Below are 20971 nucleotides of genomic sequence, written 5' to 3' on the forward strand. Positions count from 1 at the left end.
GTTCGAATTTCGAAAACAGCTGACGGCTTGGATTTGTTTGTGTTTTGGAGTGAGTCTCGATTTTTCTGTAATTTTTTCCTCCTTAAATTGCATTTTAAAGGCTGAAAATAGTCTAATTTTGTGGTAAAACAATGCACGAAGCCTATGCTGTGTCGCAACCCGCAAAGATAGGCGTACAAATTGAATGCATTGCCGGCTATGGTGAGTTGGAAACTGCTTTGTATAACTTCCATGTTTACTTATACTGAATTCGCGCCCCCTTTTTCAGATAATCACGTAATTTTGGGCACAAAACTTGGTCATTTGCTCCAGTACTTGATCCAGCAGAATGAGAGTGAGACGGACAATAAGATGGATCTGCAATTGCTGCAGTATGACAAGAATTTCAGTAAGAAACCCATAACACAAATTGAGGTGATCCCTGAGTATCAGTTGCTTGTTAGCCTGACGGACAATCAGATTAATGTAAATGATATCAGCCGGACAAATTTTCCGCTGGTATTTAGTGTGGTTAAGAGCAAAGGGGCATCAGTGTTTTGCCTGAATATCAAGAGGGTGAAATGTTTGACGGGCGAGACAACATTGATTGTCCGGATGTGCGTAGCAGTTAAGAGGAAGCTGAAATTCTGGTGCTGGAGGCACAATGCGAATCAGTTCATTGAGTATGCTCGGGATATTGAATTAAATGACATCCCAAAGTCTCTTTGCTGGTCACTGGAAACCATCTGTGTGGGCTTCAAGACGGAGTACGTTCTGTACACACTGACAGACGAGCCAGACAAGGATCCCGAGAAGAGAGATCTCTTTCCCACCAGCTCATCTCGCACAGTGGATCCATGCATTACGATTATAGACAATGATCGTTTTGCTCTGGCCAAAGATGAATTCATCATTCCCGTGGACACACAGAATTTGACCCTCCAGGAGACGAGCAAGACTAAGGGATCTGTCAGACCAGAAGATTTCACTGGGAGCCAGGATGGGTCCAAGGTTATAAAGTCCATTGCTTGGACGAGTCCAGTGCAGGCACTCGTCTGGGATGAACCTTTCGCCGTGGCTCTTCTCAATGACACCATTGAGATACGCACCCTGGACTCGGGATCCACCAAGGAGACCCTCGTACAATCTATTCCGGACTTGCTCAGGGCACGATTGCTCATTCGCACCCAGCGCGGAGTTATTTTTGTGGCTTCTCTGAGTCAACTGTGGCGCATTCAGATTACTGACATCCCCAAACAGAGGCATAATCTTCTGCAACAGAAAAATTTCCAGTTGGCCCTACAACTCACGGTGAGTAGAAAGAGTCTCTTAAAAAGTTGTTTTTTTTTCTTCAAAATTATTAAAATGATTCTCAAAATATCATCTACTGAACTCTGGAAAGAGAAACCTCGTTCTTTACCCCTTTAAGGACGATTGGAACACCGGTGTCCCATAAAGAAAATAATTTTTCCTGACTACCTAAAGTTCGTTTTTTTTTCTTATGTTTGTATATAATTGCAAAATAGAAGGTTGAAGGAATCTAGGATATTTTTTGCCAGTCTCTTATCTATTTGCTATATAGTAAATTTTTAACCTAAAAAATTACTAATTCTTGAAAGTTCATATTGAGAATTTATTTTAATTATTTTTTATACTTTCAATTTTTTTAAGCAAACCAGTTTTGGAAAATGAAACTATAATACTCAGACATAATATTTTTCATTAGAGTGAAAATTATCAGTCATTTTTATCGCCAGAAAAAATACTTAAATTTTTGGGCTATTTTTGTTCCTATCGGCCAAAGAAACAAAAATACACCAAATCAGACTCTGTTGGCTTTTAGAAAGTTAGATGTAAGACGTTTCACCAGTTTTGTTTATCGGTTTCATTTTTATTGGTGATTTTCGGTTAGCGAAAATTGGCTCGTTTTTAAAGGGCTTAGAGTTAAAAAGGTAACAAAGCAAAGCACCATTACATTCAGTGGTCGATCACTGAAGAAGGTCCATATCTAGAACCGAAAGCTCTAGGCAAGATTAAAGATGTGTTTTTCTTTGTAAAGTGACTTCAAATCCACTGGCTATTTCCGGAAAGTCCTTTATCGGGACCATCACATTTTCAACTTCGAGTTATTTCTTAAATTTTTCCGACTGCATCATTTTTTATGTTATCTGGTTCATAATCGATTTGAAGGTATTTGAATTCCTATAACCGTGTAAACAGACGGAATTCCCACGGGAATTCCCATGAGATTTTCCATTCCGGATGGGAATTCCGGATGGAAATTCCCATATTGAACTGTCAAATTTTTACCATCCGCTCTATGCGCCTCTGGTGGACTTCAAGCGCAACACAAAAATGCTCCGAAGATTTGAATTTCAAATTTTGTTTTTTCCGAATATAAATAACGGAATGTGTATTTAGAAGATATTTTACGTACTTTATTTTATTAAAGTGGCTTTATTATACCACAAGGATATTAGTAATATTATCTATTAATACATTTCATGGAAAATCTTTTAAAATTTCTCGAGAAATGATTATAAACGTTGTTATAGCGTAAATATCTTGTCAAAAACCCCCAATTAAAGTGGATAAATCAACGACAGGCTTTGGATATCTTTGCTGATAGGACCTATTGATTAATTTTCGTTTAATTGTAGTGCTGATAATTTAAAATTTTATAAAGTGTTGGAAGAAAATGTATAAAATATCCCTGGGTCACCAAGCAGTCAATTCATTCGGAACAGAGATGTTTACAAAAATTAGTTAATTGTATAATAATTGAATACAAATTGTTTTAAAAAACAAGAAGACTGTAAAATATTTCAAAATTTTATTTTCAAAAAAAAGTAAACAATAAAAAATATTGAAGTAATATTTTATATCCGAAAAGGCAGTTTATATGGTTTCTGGCTATAATTTTCATCAGTGAACTTCGATAGTTCTTACTATTCTTTGTATTTCCTTATCTACATTATTATATTCTTTACATTTTTTAATAATGGGATTTATTGAAAAAGATAAATTTTGAATCTGCCTTTCCAATCATTTAAACTTCTTCTGAAATGTTATTGATGAATATTTAATTTAATCCAGAAACACTAATCCTTTCAAAATTATTATAGTATTATTATTCGATTTCAAATTTGCTTTTAAAATCAATGTTTTGATCACTACAGGAGATTTTACATGTTTTTTCATATATTACTTGCTTAAAAACACTCCAAATTAAATTTTCGGAATTCTCCGGAAGCAAAAAGCTATCTCGAGCGAGATAGCTTTTTTCCATTTTAGAAAATTGAATATTTCACCCTCCAACGGAAAATTTCCATTTGAAATTCAAAATATTTCAAGACATTCGGGCAGTTTCGTGCACTTTTGCAGAGGGCGCTTGTATAGCAAATTTACCATTTGCTCGTGGGAATTCCCGTGGAAATTCCGTCTGTTTACACGGTAAGAGTCTACGAGTAATATTTGGGAAAAATGACTCATAACCGTTTTTTGTCAATTAATAACCGCTTGTACCGGTCAAGACTTATCAGACATTCTCAAAACCCTTACTAAAATCGGTAAGGAAATATGCTCTACCATTGAATCATTCCTAATAACGGGTTTCAAGGTCAAAAATTTAAAAGACTAAAGACCGAGCAAGCACAGTTATAGCTAAAACAGAGGACAAAGTTTTGAAACTCTCATTCGCACTCGTCAGCTTTCTGGAGGCCGGGAGAAGTCGACTCGCATCCCCCGCAGATTCTTGAGTACATGAACGATTACCTTACGTTATAAAGAAGTCGTTCCAAAAGGATTTGAATCTGCGGGAGTGCGAGTAGATTTCTCTCGGCCACTAAAGAGCTGGAGGGTGCAAGTGCGAGTGATAAAAATTGGCCCTCAGGCAGCGTTTTAACATACTTCCTTTTCATTTTACATGACCATAATGTATGTAAACATTCAGGAAGAAGCACATAAATATGATTTTCATTCACCAAGAATACGAACTTTCTAACATAACCTCACAATTGACATTTTGAATCCAAACGGCGTTCGAATTTGAGAGATTCAGATTTGAGAGACTCTACTGTAATGTATTTTCGGCTTATTCGGTCAGAGAACCAAGATTTCTACCGTTTACTTGGGGAGACCGGTTGTGAATTCGGTCGGCAGCCGCATTTTTGAGATTGATAAAGGAAATAAATATATTATTATTATTTAGTTTTTTGAAGCTTTCAAGAACTGGGCTAAACCTCCAGTCTGAAGTCGGTATAAGTCACGAGATCGAACATTTCGCAAAGCTGGTATGCTTTACCTCCGCTTTTTTATTTGTAATATTCTTAAATTAAAATTTAATTTTTATCTAAGGGTAAAGTAAATTAAGATAATTCAAAACCTGCTTCAAATGGAAATTTTTTGCTACTCCAAATGGAAACGTCACTGTTTTCATGGTTTTCATGATAAATACAGTACTAAGTTATTATATTAATATATTTTCTATACCACAGTTTCATTATTTAGTTAATTTTGCTCTAAATAAAGCGAAAATCCATTCATATTCACAAATTTTAATTTGTTAATTTCTCAGAAAAATTAAAAGTGTACCTTTTCACCCTTTTCACCATTGAATTTTTCATAGATCGACCATGTTTTCCAATGAAAAACACAATAATGTGACTGTTGTTTATTCGTTTTGTTTAACATTTATGTCATATTTCTGGCTAATTTTAGTTAAATAAAGTGCTAATCTTTATTGTTAACGGTACGTGAAGTTTCAAATGAAATAATTACCTATTTCGTGAATAAAAAGGATTTTTCTGAAGTGTCTGCAAATGCTTCAATTGGAAATACCGGAAATATGATTTTTTTGGACAGATTTTATTATTGTTTTAGATGAGAAAGGTGAAAAGACCAGGAATAAGAACAAATCCCGCATTCAGGAGTAACTCAACAAAGTTTTGGAAGCCTTTTGTCGCTGTTTCACTTACATTGTTTGTCTCCAATTAGAAACTTTCCCTTGTCTCCATTTGGATTAATTTGTTTCCAATAGAAGCATTTTACACTCGCGTATTTCTCTTGTATTTAAGAAGTTTTCAAATTATATTTAAAGAATTTTCACTAAACACTAACATTCTAGAAGAGTCAAGGAGCAAATTTATGTAATTCTCTTCAGAAAAAATATGAACTCAATGCGTTGAAACTTTTGTCAAAGTTAAAGCGTTTGGAAATGGTTTTGAATTAGGACATTTACCCTATATACGAAAAAATAACTATATAAAAGATCAGAAGATCAAATATTTTCAAGAGAAGTAATCCTGAAATAATTTTCGGTAACTTTTAAGCAAATAATTCTTTTTAAGAACGAGGAAATATGAATACGTTTAGAAAACCATTATACTTAGATGAGTTTAGTGCCGTATTGCACTCCAAGTTTTCTTCTAAAGTATGGTGCAAAATACTTTTAAAGACAGCAAAATATCCCTAGCTAGACCATGAATATAAGTATACACGGAAATATAAATATTTTAGTGTTGCTCGCATTTCAAGAAATAAACCTGAACTTAAAAAAAATAAAATGTATTTAAAAGGCATTTTGAAGACCAGGAGGTCTGTGGTCTCTTAAGCTCCATACAAAAACTAAACTAAAACTAAGCTAAATCTTAAAAAAAAATCACAAAATTCATTGAGCACGCAAGACCAAAGGCGATATTAACAAAGCCTTAAAAGTTTAATAATAATAATAATACTAATAAAAGGCATTTTTAAAACGGATTTATAACCGTCTCGAGAATAGGGCGGTTAACCGATATTTCGGTAACCGGCTAACCGTTATTGGAATCACTACTTCAACTGAGAATTTTTCAGAACTTGTAATGGGAATAAAGATTTTTTTTATAAATAATAAACAGTTACTAAATCTTTATTTATATTAACTAGGTCACAATATTATGAAATTCCCGTGTTGTAGATAAATCAAAAATCCAATCATATTGATATTTCAATAAAAATTCCCATTTGGACCAGGTTCTAATATTATTATCAGATTTTAATAATTATGACACTATCATTCAGATCTAAATTAAAATTTAAACGAGATTGTGATTCCATTGAAATCATTATTAGATTATTTGAAGAGATTCAGTGGCTTCAATGCTTGGAATTTCGCAGATAAATCGACAATTACAATTCTCACTGAGGAATATCTTACGATTTTTTTTATCTTGAAAAACCACATTGCAAAGTTTTGTTCAAATATTAGCTTTACGAGAAACTTATTGACAAAAACCAAAATTAGAATGCAAATAAGTTAGATTTAACTTCCGCTTTTCACTCATCCAAGGTCAATGATCTAACATTCCCCAAAAAAAAAAATCTCTGTCTATCCTCTTTAGAATATTTCTCAAGAGAGCGAGGAGGACAAGAAGGAGAAGATTCATCAAATACAGACTCTATACGCTTTTGATTTGTTTGCCAACAAACGCTTCCGCGAGTCAATGAAAGAGTTCGCTAAACTTGAAACAGATCCATGCGATGTGATTCGCCTGTTTCCAGATTTGCTGCCACAGGAGAAAGATAAATCACCATCGGTGGCTGTGGGTGGTGCTGTGTTGCCCAAATTAGAGGATCGTGACTTGGAGAATGGTTTGCTGGCGTTAATTGATTACCTCACAGAGGTGCGGTTCAAGATTAAGAAGGAATTGCAGACGGTGTCAGCTGATACAGCAAAGCCTTTTGGGAAGATGTCTACACCTCTGCTGTCCATCATTGACACCACTATGCTCAAGTGCTACCTTCAGACAAATGATTCATTTGTGGCTCCACTTCTCAGGCTCAATTACTGCCATTTGGAGGAATCAGAGCGCACTTTGAAGAAATATCAGAAGTATGGGGAATTAATTATATTGTATCAGACAAAGGGACAGCACAAGAGAGCTCTTCAATTGCTCCAATCACAGGCTGAGGAGCCTGGATCCAATCTCTATGGGCATGATCGTACTATTCAGTATCTTCAGCATTTGGGTAGTGAGCATAAAGGATTGATATTTGAATTTTCCGGATGGGTTCTGGAGAAATATCCCGAAGATGGATTGAAGATTTTCACTGAAGACATTCAAGAAGTGGAAAATTTGCCAAGAGCTGAAGTTCTTGACTATCTCCTGAAGAATCATAAGCAACTTGTTGTACCCTATCTTGAGCATGTGATTCATGTTTGGAATGAATCCAAGCCAATTTTTCACAATATTCTGATCCAGCAATATCGGGATGCTGTGAAGGAATTGAAGCAAGATATGGAGATTGGGGATTCGTCCAAAGAGAAGGAGGCTCTATTGGGGAATGTTAGAGGAAAATTGTTGGATTTCCTCAAAAAATCTACCAAATACAATCCAGAAACTGTTCTGGGAGATTTTCCGTATCAGGATCTCTTTGAGGAGCGTGCAATAATTCTGGGAAAATTGGAGAAACATGAGAAAGTTCTGGCAATCTATATTCAAATTCTGGGCGATGTTAACAAAGCTATTCAGTATTGCAATGAAGTTTACTCAAGTGAAGATTCCCGGAAAGAGGAAATCTTTGTGCTGCTTGTAAAGTAAGTCAATTGAATATTTCAAAAGTTATGATCATGGACATTTTTTGGGAATGCTTGAGTCACATACAATTACTCTTTTTTTTTGTTAACACTGATGGACAATAAGACGCAAAACACCAAGATGCCCTAAAGAAGAATTTCTTGTTTGAATGACAAATTTCAAAACGTGACCACAATGCTAATAATAATATTTCTATTCATATTTTCCGTAGAACTCTTCTTACGCCCCCAACTTCTCCGCCATACAGTGGAGTTCCTCTTCATCCAAAATGCCTTGAGCCAGATATTGAGACGGTACTGGAGATTCTCGAGAGGGATGCTAAGAAGGTGCAACCTCTTGCAGTTCTTCAGGTATACAATGGCAAAATGTTTTTTTTTTAATTAAATTTCTCCAGGTCAATTTGGATTGCTTTTTGTTAGATACTTCCTGACAATATATCCCTGCTTCGTCTGAGAACATTCCTGGAGACAGCATTGCAGCATCAATTGGAGCAGAAGAGAAAGACTCAAGTATTACGTGGTCTTCTCTATGCTGAACATTTGCAAATCCATGAAGATCGCATTCAAAATGAATCCAATACAGTTGTCATCAATGACTACAGCGTTTGTCCGAGTTGCAAGAAGAAATTTGGCAATCAGAGTGCATTTATTCGCTACCCAAATGGAGACATTGTGCACTATTCGTGTCAACAGAAATAAAATCATCAAGCTTTGCTGTTCAAATTGTAAAAGCTAAAAGGTAAATATAATATTTTACATTCATCAGAGATATAATCAGTTTTTTTTATGAAAGACATAACTATATTATTTTTCAAAAGTGACAAAGTAACATTTTACCATTAGACCATCCATTCTAAAAGTATAACATCTATCACAAAATTCCCATGTTGGAATGAGTATGAGAGTTTATTAAAGTTAGAGATGATTGGTGAGTTTTTCTTTTGTTAAAAAGTACCATATGAGTTTGTTGTTAATTTTTTTTTCAATACTGGGATAAAGAACAGTGCGTTCTTTTCGGGTAGCATTTAATCCATTAAGACCGTCTCATAAGATGCCCTTGTTATAAACTCAAACATTTTTAATTCAAATGATATAAAAAGAGTAATAAAGCCCTCCCAATATAAAAAAAAATGATCAACATACAATCATGGCTAAGCTCGAAGTGATTGCTTGAACCTTTACGTATTTTTTTTTTGTTTTGAAGTAAAAGAAAAAGAAAAATATGTCCTCTTTGCAATATTTTCGCGTTATTTATTTTTATTAATAAAGTTTATCAGTCCAACTTCAGCTAATACAGAAGTTATCAACCCAAATGTACCACTTCATATTGGATCATTGGATAGATTAATCATCCTTCCCCGAAAGGCCACTGGCTCACAGACAACTAAAATGAGCATCTCGATATTGAGGGTTGATCCCTTTAGGAGACTTCACAAGCACGATGTGCGACTCTGTGGATGAATGATCTGCGGAACGACAGATCCCGAGTACTTAACTCTTTCGTCTTTTTTGGGCCTCGGATTACCCAATGAAAATTAGGGATATCCTGCGAAAAACAATTTTTTTGACTATTTAGAATCAATATAAATCCGATCCTTATGAACGATTACAAACTTTAAGGATGTCCAAAAGCAGGATTTTTTTTGTAGGACCTCGATTAAGTTCTTAGCTACGATATTTTTGATAAAAAGGGGTGGCAAAGTGTTCCAGGCCTTGCGAAGTGCTCGAACTCGTGACTTAGATGATATACCTTAATATTGCTTTCGCATTATTCACCATTTACCTGTTGGTAATCGATTTGAACCGATTCATAAAAATTATTCAAAACATTGCCCAAAAAAATAATATAATTGAATTTCGAATACAAATTAGTTATCGGTTTTCGGTCCAGGCTTTTCAGAAACTCTAATACCTTTCTAACGAGCTCAAACGTGGAATCTGATTGAGAAATGAGCTCTCTAGAGTCTTTTAAGCTTTTTACCTTGAAAAACTGTTATGGGAATTATTCAACAGTATTTCCGTATATGGACGAAATGTCCACCTGGGAAATCTCTAAAATGTATCGAAAGATGGAAAAATCACTCGACACATTTTCGAACAATCCCAAAAATTACACGGTTTTGGAGGGGTTCGGGTGGGCAGGGGGGAAATGAGAGGCAGGTTAATGGTCCTAGGGTCGACTTCATTGGGAGTCTCCCGAAGGTCCTATGGGCCTTATTACACTTACGACTTAAGCCGAGAGACGGCTCAGTGGAAAATGATACACTGAAAGACATCCGAAAAAGTTAAAATAACATTTCTGAAATGATAATTTTACCCTGCAGTATTGATCCAAAATCGGTGTAAATATTACCCTTTTTAGGTGTATTAGGGGTTAAAGTTACCCTTTTTCATGTTAATTTTTGCCCTTAACTCTTTCGTCTCCTTTGGGACTCTGGGTACCCATGGAAAAAATAATTTTTTTAGACTATTTAGAATCGATAAAATTCCGATTCTTGTGGATGATTACAAACTATAAGGATGTCCAAATCTAGGATATTTTTTGCAGCATCCCAATTAACTCCTGAGCTAAGATATTCTTGGTCAAAAATCGTGAATTTTCGATTTTCTGCTTCCTTGCACATATTGTGACTTTTTTCATATTTCTAGACCCGAATAAGGAAAAACCTCTCGGGGCCAATAAGTATGATAACTATCAATTACAGATTACATAAATTCGAAAAACAATTTTTTCATAAATTTTCAAAAAACTTGTTCAAAGTTGATGGGTACTCTCGTCCCCAAAAATCTTGAGGTCAAATGTAAGGTTATCCCGCCAGTGCCCGCCATTTGCTTTTTGACACCAACCTTGTAAGAAAATTCAAGCGGGAGCGAAATTTTTGTCAATATGGCCGATAATTTTGACATTTGGCAGCGAAAGAGATTGCTTTCGGGGAAGTTTTTCCTATTCTTCCAGATTTTAGTGAATTCTGATTGTCCAGGAAGTGTTTTTTTGGCTCTTGAGAAAGCTTAATGTGTCTGCAATAACATCCTGTTGAGAGAAATGTGTGTTAAAGTGCTATTCTGTGAAATATTTTGAGGAATCTGTTGGCAAGCAGGAGCTGGGTGTCCTTTTTAGCACTTCCTGGACATCACAGAAGATACTGGTCAATAATTCTTCTTGTTTTAGTGATCAACATTGTAAAGGAGTCATTTGACATGCAAAAATAATTCACAAAATTGATATTATTGGCTTTTGGAAAATTGAAGTTTGTCCAAGTTTCTATCTTTTGCGTTCTGTAGGGGACGAGAGTTCCCATGAGTTTTCCAATTTCCCAGAGGCGGAGAAAATTCTTTCTCTACAAAAGTATCATATTTGACCACTAAGACTTACAATAAAGTGAGTTTGACTGAAATTCGTTCGCTGGATATGTTGTGGTCCGGAAAGAGTTAAAAAGGTGTAAAATTAACATTAAAAAAAACTGATATATTTTTACACCTAAAAAGTGTTATAGTTCTGAGGAAAAAAAGTTAATCGCATCCCCTTTTTTTCTCAGTGTAGTATGTGGTTTAACCATTATTTCAAATATAATTACGCTAAGCCGTCTCTCAGCTAATCTTCAAGTCTATCAAGGCCCTAAGTCTCATGAGAATTTTGCGAGCTTTTTGTTCAATATTAATTGTATTTATGTACCGAGGATCATCAATTAGAGCAAGTGACACTCAGATCATTCAGTCTTCTCTGGAGTAAAAATAAGAAAAAAAATCCTGCCTCCACCCATGATCGAACTGGATACCTCTGCTTGACTTACTACACGACCTTAACCAATTGTATTTTTCACTTCAATCGAACACTCTCGGAGTTGCTAGAATTAAGAACTCTATCATGCGTATAATTTAGCCGGCGGCTCATGGTGTCATCATGGATTTTAGTTCTAACTCGCTATCTCTAACCTTTTGGGCTCTCGGCGTGGTAACGGCCGGACGGGCAAACGGCCAAACTGCGTAACGTAAAAAAAACTCGAAACTTCAGATTTCCAAAATTCTACCAAACCCTTGGGAGTTAGGAATCGAAATATTTTATGTAACTCAAAATCGAAGGATTACTGTTCTCTCTGTGGAGTTCGAGCAGTAAAAATCGTGAAATTGGCTTCCTGGGTATATGACTCGGTCTCATAATAATTAAATTAAAAACACTAGAAGCTGAATTATTTTCGAAATAATTCTCAATAAAGACTTGTTCTGATATCAATTTTCAACAATGTTATCACAGTTGCTCATAAAAATTTTCATGAAATTCACATTAATTTTATCGCTAATGAGCGCTTTCAAATGTGCGAATCGTTTCTTTGAATAATTAATATTCAAACTTCGATCTATTTCTTCATAGGAAAACTTGGTTCGCAAAAATTGGTTAAAATTGACTTATAACAAAAATATGAAAAATTTATGCAATTCTCATTAATTTTTTAATTTTAATAAAATATTTATGCTTTAAGTCAATTGAGACCGATTTTTGCGGACTACGTCTAATTTTTTATTGATATGTAGATCAAATTCTAGTTATTATAAAACACAAATCTCACATTTTAAACCATCATTATCGACAATTAATTTGAATCACGTTAAAATTTTAATGAGGAAAAGTAACACGATGGTTAGACGAGCTTCATGTTCACGAGTTCGAGCATTTCCCAAAGCATTTTCCACCAACAGCATATTTTAATATTTATCAGTTTATCGCCGGTTTAAACCGATTTAAAAATCACTTAGAAGATCGCCCAAAGTAGCTTTAGCTTTGGAATAATAAAATTTAATTCATAATAAAAATAAATTATCTGTTCTTATTGGAACCAATTATGAACATTTGTATCTATGAAATGCCTGTTGATCTTTACTGAACTCAATGAAATATGTTAGATAAGACTTTCGACTTGCCAAATCTGCTAAAATATTTGACACGCCTAAAAAACTTAAATTAAATTATTAAAAACGTCTATGAGATTTGAGTTGCAGATAACCGACAGACTATCATACAAGGGTCCTAATGGATTAGAAAAACATCGTGACCATTTAATCATATTGCAAATTCGCAATAAGAAATATTTTCATCAGTGCCTTTTTATCGCAAGCACAAAACAATTTTGCGGCATTTTTATGTGTATTAGAATTAAAAATCCCACATAATTGTACACAATTTGATATTGGTCGTTAGGACGAGAAAAGCGATAATAGCAAAATATAATACTAAATCAGTTGTATAACCTTTTAGTTACATAATGGTTAAACATCAATAATACCATCTTTAAACATAATACGTAATTTTTTCAAGTATAAAAATGTAAAGCCCTAGATAACTAACAATGTTGTTACGGCAAGATATTCGGTATTCTACAAAAAAAATTGCAACAAACTCTTTGGGTACTACACTGGTATTAAAAATTTTTTGTCCACTTCTCATTCAGTCATCTCCATTTAGAATTCGTACGTATGAACTGCGAATGCCAAATTTAGGAAATGCCAGAAAAGGGAACCACTTAATAATGAACAAAGATGATGTGATGTTTGTATTGAAGATCCATCTAAAGATCACACTCCCATAGATCAGAGTTTCTAAGATGTAGATGATGAAGGCTAAGATAAATCTACTCCACCAGGGCATTTTCTTGTATGTCGGACTTAATCCGTCATTCTCGGTGTCTGCAGGGCAATGATCAGGGGTATTTTTGAGCCGCTGAATTTCCAATGCTTGCTCTTCCTTGCCAAAGTAGTAGCCAGGAACTCCAGCTGCGCGAAAGGTGAGATATGTGAAGGCAGGAGTTGTGAGGAAGGGATTGAAACACCAAAGACCTTCGATCATGTGCTTAACCATCTCGTGAAAGTGAGGTGGGTGATTTTTTAGGCAAGGAACTAGTATCTCAGCCACCATCAGTCGTAGCCTAGGTAGGGTGGTACTGAGAGAATCTGTGCAAACATTGAATTCATTTTCGATTCCCAGCATATAACCTACAACGCGCCAGAGATGCACTAGTGCTTCAAAATTTTCACCATCTTCCCTAATCCCCATCATTTTTGGCTGTACCAGGACAAATCTGCAAAAAAAGATTAATATACTTGTCTTGAAATTTGATATTATTGCAAAGACGGTGATGGACGCTGAATTGAAAAATATAATTAACTAAAGATTCTAACTACAGTTAACTCGGTACAGAAAAACTGACTAACTACCCTATTTTTGGGATCGGTTTTACACCAGTTTTCAACCATGAAACCGATTTTTTAAACCGGTTTCATGGTTGAAGAAATTTGAAATTTTATAATTTCTTTTAAGCTCAGGTTTAATTAATAATTTATTTAGTTATTTAGGTCCTTTATCGACTTTTTTTATTTCACTACTTTCAAATTAAGTCTTTTGATGTTTTTAAATTAAAAAGCATCGTTTAATTCGTTTAATTTAATAGAATTTATTAGTCAATTGGAATGGTCAAGATTAGGGGAAAGTGCCCATGCTTTGCACGGCCCCAAGCTACATATTGACTAAATTTTTCATATCGTTTTTCAATAAACGTGACTCGCCGCACCCACAATTTAAAAACTATGGGGATAGTGTCCAGTTTTTAAAATATATTGCGGAGTTAGACTTTTTCAGAAACAGAGAAAAAATGTAGCCATTATGCAGCTTGAGACCGTGCAAAGCATGGGCACTTTCCCCAGGAGGGTAAGTTGGCCTTACTTGCGTGTAAAATCCACACTGCTTTCACATAAAATGGTCTTCAATCTCAAAAACTGTTTATGATGAAGGAGTGCGGATGTCACACAATTTAAATTTAGTTTTAGATCATTTTCAATGCTATTTTTATAGATAGGTTAAGTCATTTATTAAAAAAAACTGTTCTCTCTCTCTTTACTGAGAGAAATCTGAAAAAGTTAAAATAACATTCCGGAAATGTAAATTTTACCCTGCAGTATTGATCCTAAATCGGTGTAAATATAACCATTTTTAGGTGTATTATGGGTTAAAGTTACCCTTCTTTCATGTTGATTTTGCCCTTAAAAGGTGTAAAATTAACAATAAAAAATGTTGATATATTTTTACACCCAAAAATTGTTAAAGTTATGACGAAAAAAAGTTAATCGCAGCCTCTTTTTTTCTCAGTGTTGGAGTTATCGAGCGGTTAAAAATATTCAATAATTAAGACTTATTAACCGACGAATCTCTTTTAATTTTTTTAGAAGACTCAAAAAGTATAGTTTTGCGGCACATCATTCATTTTTTTAAATAAAATATTAAGTCCATTAATTTGGTAAGATTTTCCGTTGCCGGCCAAAATCCCAAAGAAATAAAATCCTGAATGGGTCGAAACCCTGATAACCAAAATCCCGAATGTATCGAAATCCCAATCCATATTGTAATTTTACTTTGGTCCCATATTTTCCTTATGGATTTTATTTCTTATTCTTTTGAATAAAATTGGCTTTCAAATTCCTTTTTGTGTACCTGTTTGTGTACTTAAAAAATGCACAATGATGCCGTAATATTGAAAACTATCTTTTTGAGAAAAAAAATTATATTATTCTGTTGTATTTTAGTAAAAGTGGCATTGGGAAATGCGTCAGAATTCATTAATCTAATCTAATACCCTGATCTTATTCTTTTGAAACCGACTTTAATCAGTTAACTGGGATTGTACGCAATTCCCCAAAAACCGATAAATTGCCTATCCTGAAACTCTCTTATTTGAAATCACTAATATCAACTTACCCCAAGAAGCCAAACTGAGTTATGGCCATGTCTTTTTGCGTTATCATTCCACCATTATGCTTGTCACTAAATTTGGACGATTTGATATGTTTCCTTCTCACAGCCGCAATTGATTTGTAGCATCTGTAAAATGAAAATAATCATAATTACTTAAATCATCACCTCTAATTAATTCTCAATATCAAATTACTTTGAATTTCCATCTGGATTTGCCGAATAGAAATTAACTACATGGAACATGGTGGCTAAGTAACGTCTGTAGGCAGTTTTTGGCGTTGATGATTGTTTAGTACAAATGAGCACTTTGAGAATTGTCTGAATAGCCAGAATAGACACCAAGCCCGTAAGGTTGGAGATGAAGAAGCCATAAATGTTGTCGAAATAGAATTTTCTCGCCCTGAAAGACAACAATTGTAAATTAGCGTGTACAAATGCATGTGGGACGAATTAACGGATTTGTTCTCTATTCGCGCAATTTTAATAAAAGAGCTATTTTCCCACAAATTTCTCACACATATTCTCATTTTGCAACATTTGATGAACCCAGGAAAAAAAATAGATCATAGGTGGGAAATGTGAATCATCATGGAATTTAACTGTATTTGAAATGTTTACTGAAAGATATATTTGCTTTCATCTCTCAGACATTGCGTTCCAGGGGCATAGGTCTATTGATTTTTGATGGGCATGATCACTCACCGGTGGATCAGCAATGATTAGCAATTAGAGCATGTTTTTCATATCTCACTATGCTTATTAAGAAGTTCGTGCTGCAATTTCCTGAATTAATTTCATTCTTGGAGGTTAATTGACCTATTCTCTGTAACTTTTTATTATCTATCAAGAAAGTGTTCGAGTGAAGTTATTATTTTTTTAATTATTTGAATTTTATTAAAAGGAAACAAAGATAAAACAAAGCATAATTTCAATTAGAAAAATCTCAGCTAACTCTTTAAAAATCTGCAATATAGTTTCATTCCAGGAATAATATAGCAAAGAAGCTATTAAATAATTAGTGGACTTAAAATTGTTTAACTCTATGAGAGACGTGATACTCCTGACCTGACAATAAGATTTAGAATTGGCAAAGAGAACAGGTAATCAGTGGATATTCTAGTAACGAGATTGTCATTTTTTCATATAAGAAATCCACATGAACCTTAGCAATTTCCCAATTTCAATTATCTTGAAATGTTGTCATTTTGAGATTGAATAATATGGAATAGAAACGTTGTCAACATAATAACGTAATCAAAAGCCTTTAATTGCTTACATATCAACCAATTGTTAAATACACAAACTAATTGAGTAACCAATAAAATATTTATTTCAAAATTATATTATGTAAGGAATATAGGTTTATACAAGGTTATTGATTTGTCTGAAAGTGTCTCTAATAAAGCAATATTTCTTAAAATTAGGATCACGCCTTGATTTTGAGTAATTTTATCAATATTTACTCTCAAAATCTTACATGATTATACTACAAAGCAATTATATTGGCTACTCATGTCAATAGGTATAATTGCTCAAAATCTGAATGAACATAATACTAAACACTCTAAAATCCCAAATAGACTTATGCCCTAGACACACTTACGACTTAAGCCGAGAGACGGCCTTAACTCTTTCGCGTCCATAGGGTCATATATGACCCGGGGAAAAAAGTTTCTTTTTGGCTATTTACATTAATTGAAATCTAACTGGAGTCTTGAGAAAATGAGCCAAGAATCTTACATCCTTCTATTATGATGTCGTGCACGAACAGATAGATTTCAATTAATGTAAATACCCAAAAAAAACTTTTTTCCCCGAGTCATGACATTACCCTAAAGACGCGAAAGAGTTAATGGAAAATGATAAAAGTGTGGTTTAACCATTATTTCGAGTACAATTACGTTAACTCGTCTCTCGGCTATTCCTCAAGTCTGTCAAGGCCCTAGGCTGATCCTTGAGATTATTTAACGTGTATAATCGTGCGTTAAATTAGAGTTTAGAATCCTTCGCCGCCAAATTTTGCGGGATTAATATTTTTCATGATTAGTCTTTGAGTTTAAGAATCATCTCGAAAGATATTTTGAGAAAATCTTTTATAGGATTTCCTGACCATTCTACCGAAATAAGATTTTTATTTAGAATAAAATGTGTTCGTCTGACAATTTTACTCTTGATTCTTAACAATCCTTTCTTGGTTGAAAGTGTAGGGCAGTCGCTTTTCGTACCATAAAGAAAATGTGTGAGAAATGTGGAATTCTCTGAGTCTCTGGATCTCTTTTTACGGTAGGAGCAATCACAGAAAGAGCCTGTACCATCCTGAAAAATTTTATACGCCAACAGGGGGTAGTTACCGTAGATATAAGTGACATTATCTTCTGAGATGGCTTTTCCATCCTGCTGTAAGCTTTTCGTTAATTCTAACATTTAAGAATGATATTACAATGTTCAATCGGTAAAGACCATCTGTTAGAATTAAACAAAAGCCTACGAACAGCAGGGTGGCAAAATCACCCTTGGAAGGCAAAGTTACTCACGTCGCGTCTACGGTAGTGCTAATAAATCTTGGTTTTCGGTTTAAGCAATATCTTATAACATGGTAGATGAATCCGAGATCTTTTAGATCAAAGATTATAAACCTCCCTCGACTCTGCGTGAAGTCAGTTATTGAAAGTTCATAACTTGGCATAGGTATGAGGTAGAATACCTTAAAAATCTATCATAAAGAATCAAATAATAAGATTAGGACATTACATAGAAAAATTTAGTTATGAAGACTTTCCATTTGCAGCAATTTACGATTTAGGCTATATATTCTACACTTAATCTCCATGTTTCTTAATCGATTTATATTTTTTTAAATTAGACATCTCGATCTGTCCTATCATATACCGCTAATAGTTCGTGCTCTAATCTAATTAAATACGATCTCATTTAAATCAGGCTTGAGGATAAGTCTTTATATTCAACCTTAAAGTTTTTATAGAATAGCGAATAAATGCTACTTAGAAAGAATATCCAAATCAGATGGTTAGATGAATTTTGCGGAGATAAAAACGTCTTTAGGTAATTTAATGTGTTTCTAGTGTTGACCATATCAACATTAGTATGCGAAGCGTGGTAATTTGTCCCCAAAATTCAACTCATGATTGAATTTGCACGCCTTTTGAATTGCGAGCACTCGGAGATTGCCTGTTAAAATCCCAGATTACCATAAGTTTTCCATGGCTTATCAAAAACCATTTATTTAATTTTAATTTTTATCTTATTTTCAAAAGATGTAGGAATTCTTTTAAAATTGGAAAGTAAATGGCAAATTTTTATACAATGCAACTTTAGTTGTCTAAAAAATTCAAATTTACTCTATTGAACTTTTTAACACTATTAGAGTCCAAGCCAATCGCAATTTTACTGTGAATGATTCTTTACAAAAAGTCTCTGTTAATCTTAAAAATACTATGACGATAGAGAAAAAGGCCCTTTTTTCGACATCAAAAAGCTTCAAAATTGCTAGTTTAATAAAAGTAGTATGAATGTAAACAACAGTCTATTACACTAATGGAGTATTTGCACTACTGGAATTACTCTGTAGTATATAACTTTTAGTAAATAAGAATTACAGAGCAAACTAATAAAATCCTAAAGAGTAAAGTGTGGAAATGCCAGCGATGCAAGTGCTAAATACGTTTTAGAACTGCAAATGTTTAAAGTTAAAAACAATAGAGATAGACATTACTTAAGCTTTTTTATTTAGTAGAAATCCTTGGATTTATTAATCATCTCCTTGTATTAGAATGAACTCTGACACATTGTCTTTGGTTCCTTCATTAACCTTATAAAAAAATATAGTGATAGTGACAAATTATTTGCTAAAAAGTACCGCTGGTCTTTTCATGTCTCTGAAGATGCACGAGAATGTTTTATAACTATAAAAAAAAAGTCAATTAAAGGTGGTAATAACTTTTGATAGCGCCTCGATACTATGTTCAGTTTTCTATTTCATAGTGTAAACTTTCAGTTCTTTGAGAAACCTCGTTTAAACACTGATTTCGGGAGAAAAAATAATCCACGTGGATACCTGGGCCTCTCTGGAATTCCCCAAAATAAAAAATATTCAAATTGCATCTTGCACGTTTCACACTGGAATACTAAATTGCATTATTAAAGAGCCATGAGCCCGTCTGACAACTTTTTCGTCTGTTTCATTAACCTGACCGTTGGATCACAAGGCAACCGCAAGAAATTACTTTCTCAGTAAAAACTTAAGATATAAAACTTGAGATAATGTTACGCTTTTTGAACGCAACTCTTGCACTGTGTATAAACAAAGACAGTTTTTGTGCAAAAATGAGCAAATGTGCATTTTCGAGATGAATGAATGATATTTTTGTACTCGAAATGGAAGTTTACTGACCTCTCATACTTGACTTTATCGTAGAAAGAGGGCAATTTAATTTCATATGCATCAACATCAATGTCCACTTCCTTCTTAACACCTTCTTTGAGAAGTCTGTTTAGGTACTGATGAGCTTCTGATTGACTTTCAGTAGCTGCAAAAAAATATTTAGAAATTGTTTAATCAATTGTTAAGGGAGAAATCGTGACAATTTGATTGAAAATTTCTCTTGGAAAATTTTTCTTGATCTTTCAAGTGAAAAATGTCACTGGTAAATTGCATTTTTTGCGCAAAATTGCGGTTCGTTGAGTAGAGACAATTGCTGCAATTGTCTTGTAAAATCATATAAAAGTTGAACGACGCAAAAACACGTGCAAATTGCTTTGCATGAAGGGAGATCGCACATAGAATGGAACGATGGGAGAGTAGGGAGAGCATATTTCTAATAATAGTGTCAATGCTTCTGTATATGAATGAAAATTATAATCCACCACAAAGACCGATCATATGGCGGAATGTAGCTGTAGTTAGTGATGATTTTAGATAACATATTCGCGAGATTTTTCCTCCATTATTTGGTCAGGAAATATTACCAATTCAAATGAGTACTTGAGTGTGTATTTTCAAGTGCACATATTGACACTATTGAGAGTGTTAAAAGACTTTAAGAGAAAAAAAGTGGGAAAACTCACTATATTTCAGCAATTTATGAGTTAAAAGACATATGAAAAGGGGAGGCACATAAAGAGATCTGTAAATATTCTCCACCAGATTTTGCACTTGAAAAAGTGATTTTCGGTGCGTGACATGAAGTCAAAGAGGCTGAATAAAACAACCGAGTTAAAAAAGTGAAAGTATAAATCACTAAATACAGCCACATCTCCGTCTTTTCTTCACCAATATCTCTGAGATTTCACTATTTTTTTCCTTCAACATTTCTATGACAAACATTAAAAAAATGTGATATCTGAGGCACAAAGTTCTTCACTGTATTTTTCCCTTTAATTTATAGGAAAATTTATAAAGAAAAATTCCACTAACCATCACCAGAACTGTATCCATTTGAAAATGTGTGCATTGTGTGTCAGTAAATTTTGCACAGGCGCGATCAATGTGCTTTGTGGGTCACACGATTTGTCTTTAAACAGAATCAATTCCGCGCGATCAGTTGTGTAAGCAAGTGCACGCGATGTGTTTGAGAATGCGGCCGAGGCACAACTAAAAAAATACTCTCTGCAATCGCGCCAAAGATCCCACCAGCCCGGCGCGATTAGAATGTGATCAC

At 34.1% G+C, this 20971-nt stretch overlaps 2 protein-coding genes across 2 annotated transcripts; one reads left to right on the plus strand and one right to left on the minus strand.

Moving 5' to 3' along the window:
* Positions 1–9: 9 nt before the first annotated feature.
* On the plus strand, positions 10–8322 carry LOC129809462 (vam6/Vps39-like protein). The gene is made up of 5 exons (XM_055859288.1): positions 10–201; positions 269–1290; positions 6360–7555; positions 7768–7906; positions 7976–8322. The coding sequence occupies exons 1-5, from the start codon at positions 132–134 to the stop codon at positions 8252–8254; spliced, it is 2706 nt and encodes a 901-aa protein (XP_055715263.1). The 5' UTR covers positions 10–131; the 3' UTR covers positions 8255–8322.
* Positions 8266–20945, minus strand: LOC129809472 (uncharacterized). The gene is made up of 5 exons (XM_055859305.1): positions 20728–20945; positions 19705–19840; positions 15487–15693; positions 15297–15419; positions 8266–13626 (listed from the first exon to the last, which is right to left on the minus strand). Exons 1-5 carry the CDS (start codon positions 20762–20764, stop codon positions 12996–12998), a joined length of 1134 nt encoding a protein of 377 aa, XP_055715280.1. The 5' UTR covers positions 20765–20945; the 3' UTR covers positions 8266–12995.
* Positions 20946–20971: the final 26 nt, after the last annotated feature.

Source organism: Phlebotomus papatasi, chromosome 1, assembly GCF_024763615.1.
Source record: "Phlebotomus papatasi isolate M1 chromosome 1, Ppap_2.1, whole genome shotgun sequence".
Classification (NCBI taxonomy): Eukaryota; Metazoa; Arthropoda; class Insecta; order Diptera; family Psychodidae; genus Phlebotomus; species Phlebotomus papatasi.

Bases quoted from the DNA above. Each gene is read 5' to 3' on its own strand.
- LOC129809462 (XM_055859288.1), top strand. From the start codon at position 132: ATGCACGAAGCCTATGCTGTGTCGCAACCCGCAAAGATAGGCGTACAA. The intron at 202-268 runs GTGAGTTGGAAA...CCCCTTTTTCAG, and splicing joins TGAATGCATTGCCGGCTATG to ATAATCACGTAATTTTGGGC. The intron at 1,291-6,359 runs GTGAGTAGAAAG...TATCCTCTTTAG, and splicing joins AGTTGGCCCTACAACTCACG to AATATTTCTCAAGAGAGCGA.
- LOC129809472 (XM_055859305.1), bottom strand. From the start codon at position 20,764: ATGCACACATTTTCAAATGGATACAGTTCTGGTGATG. The intron at 19,841-20,727 runs GTTAGTGGAATT...ATTTTTTTGCAG, and splicing joins TGGATACAGTTCTGGTGATG to CTACTGAAAGTCAATCAGAA. The intron at 13,627-15,296 runs GTAAGTTGATAT...CTTTTTTTGCAG, and splicing joins ACTCAGTTTGGCTTCTTGGG to ATTTGTCCTGGTACAGCCAA.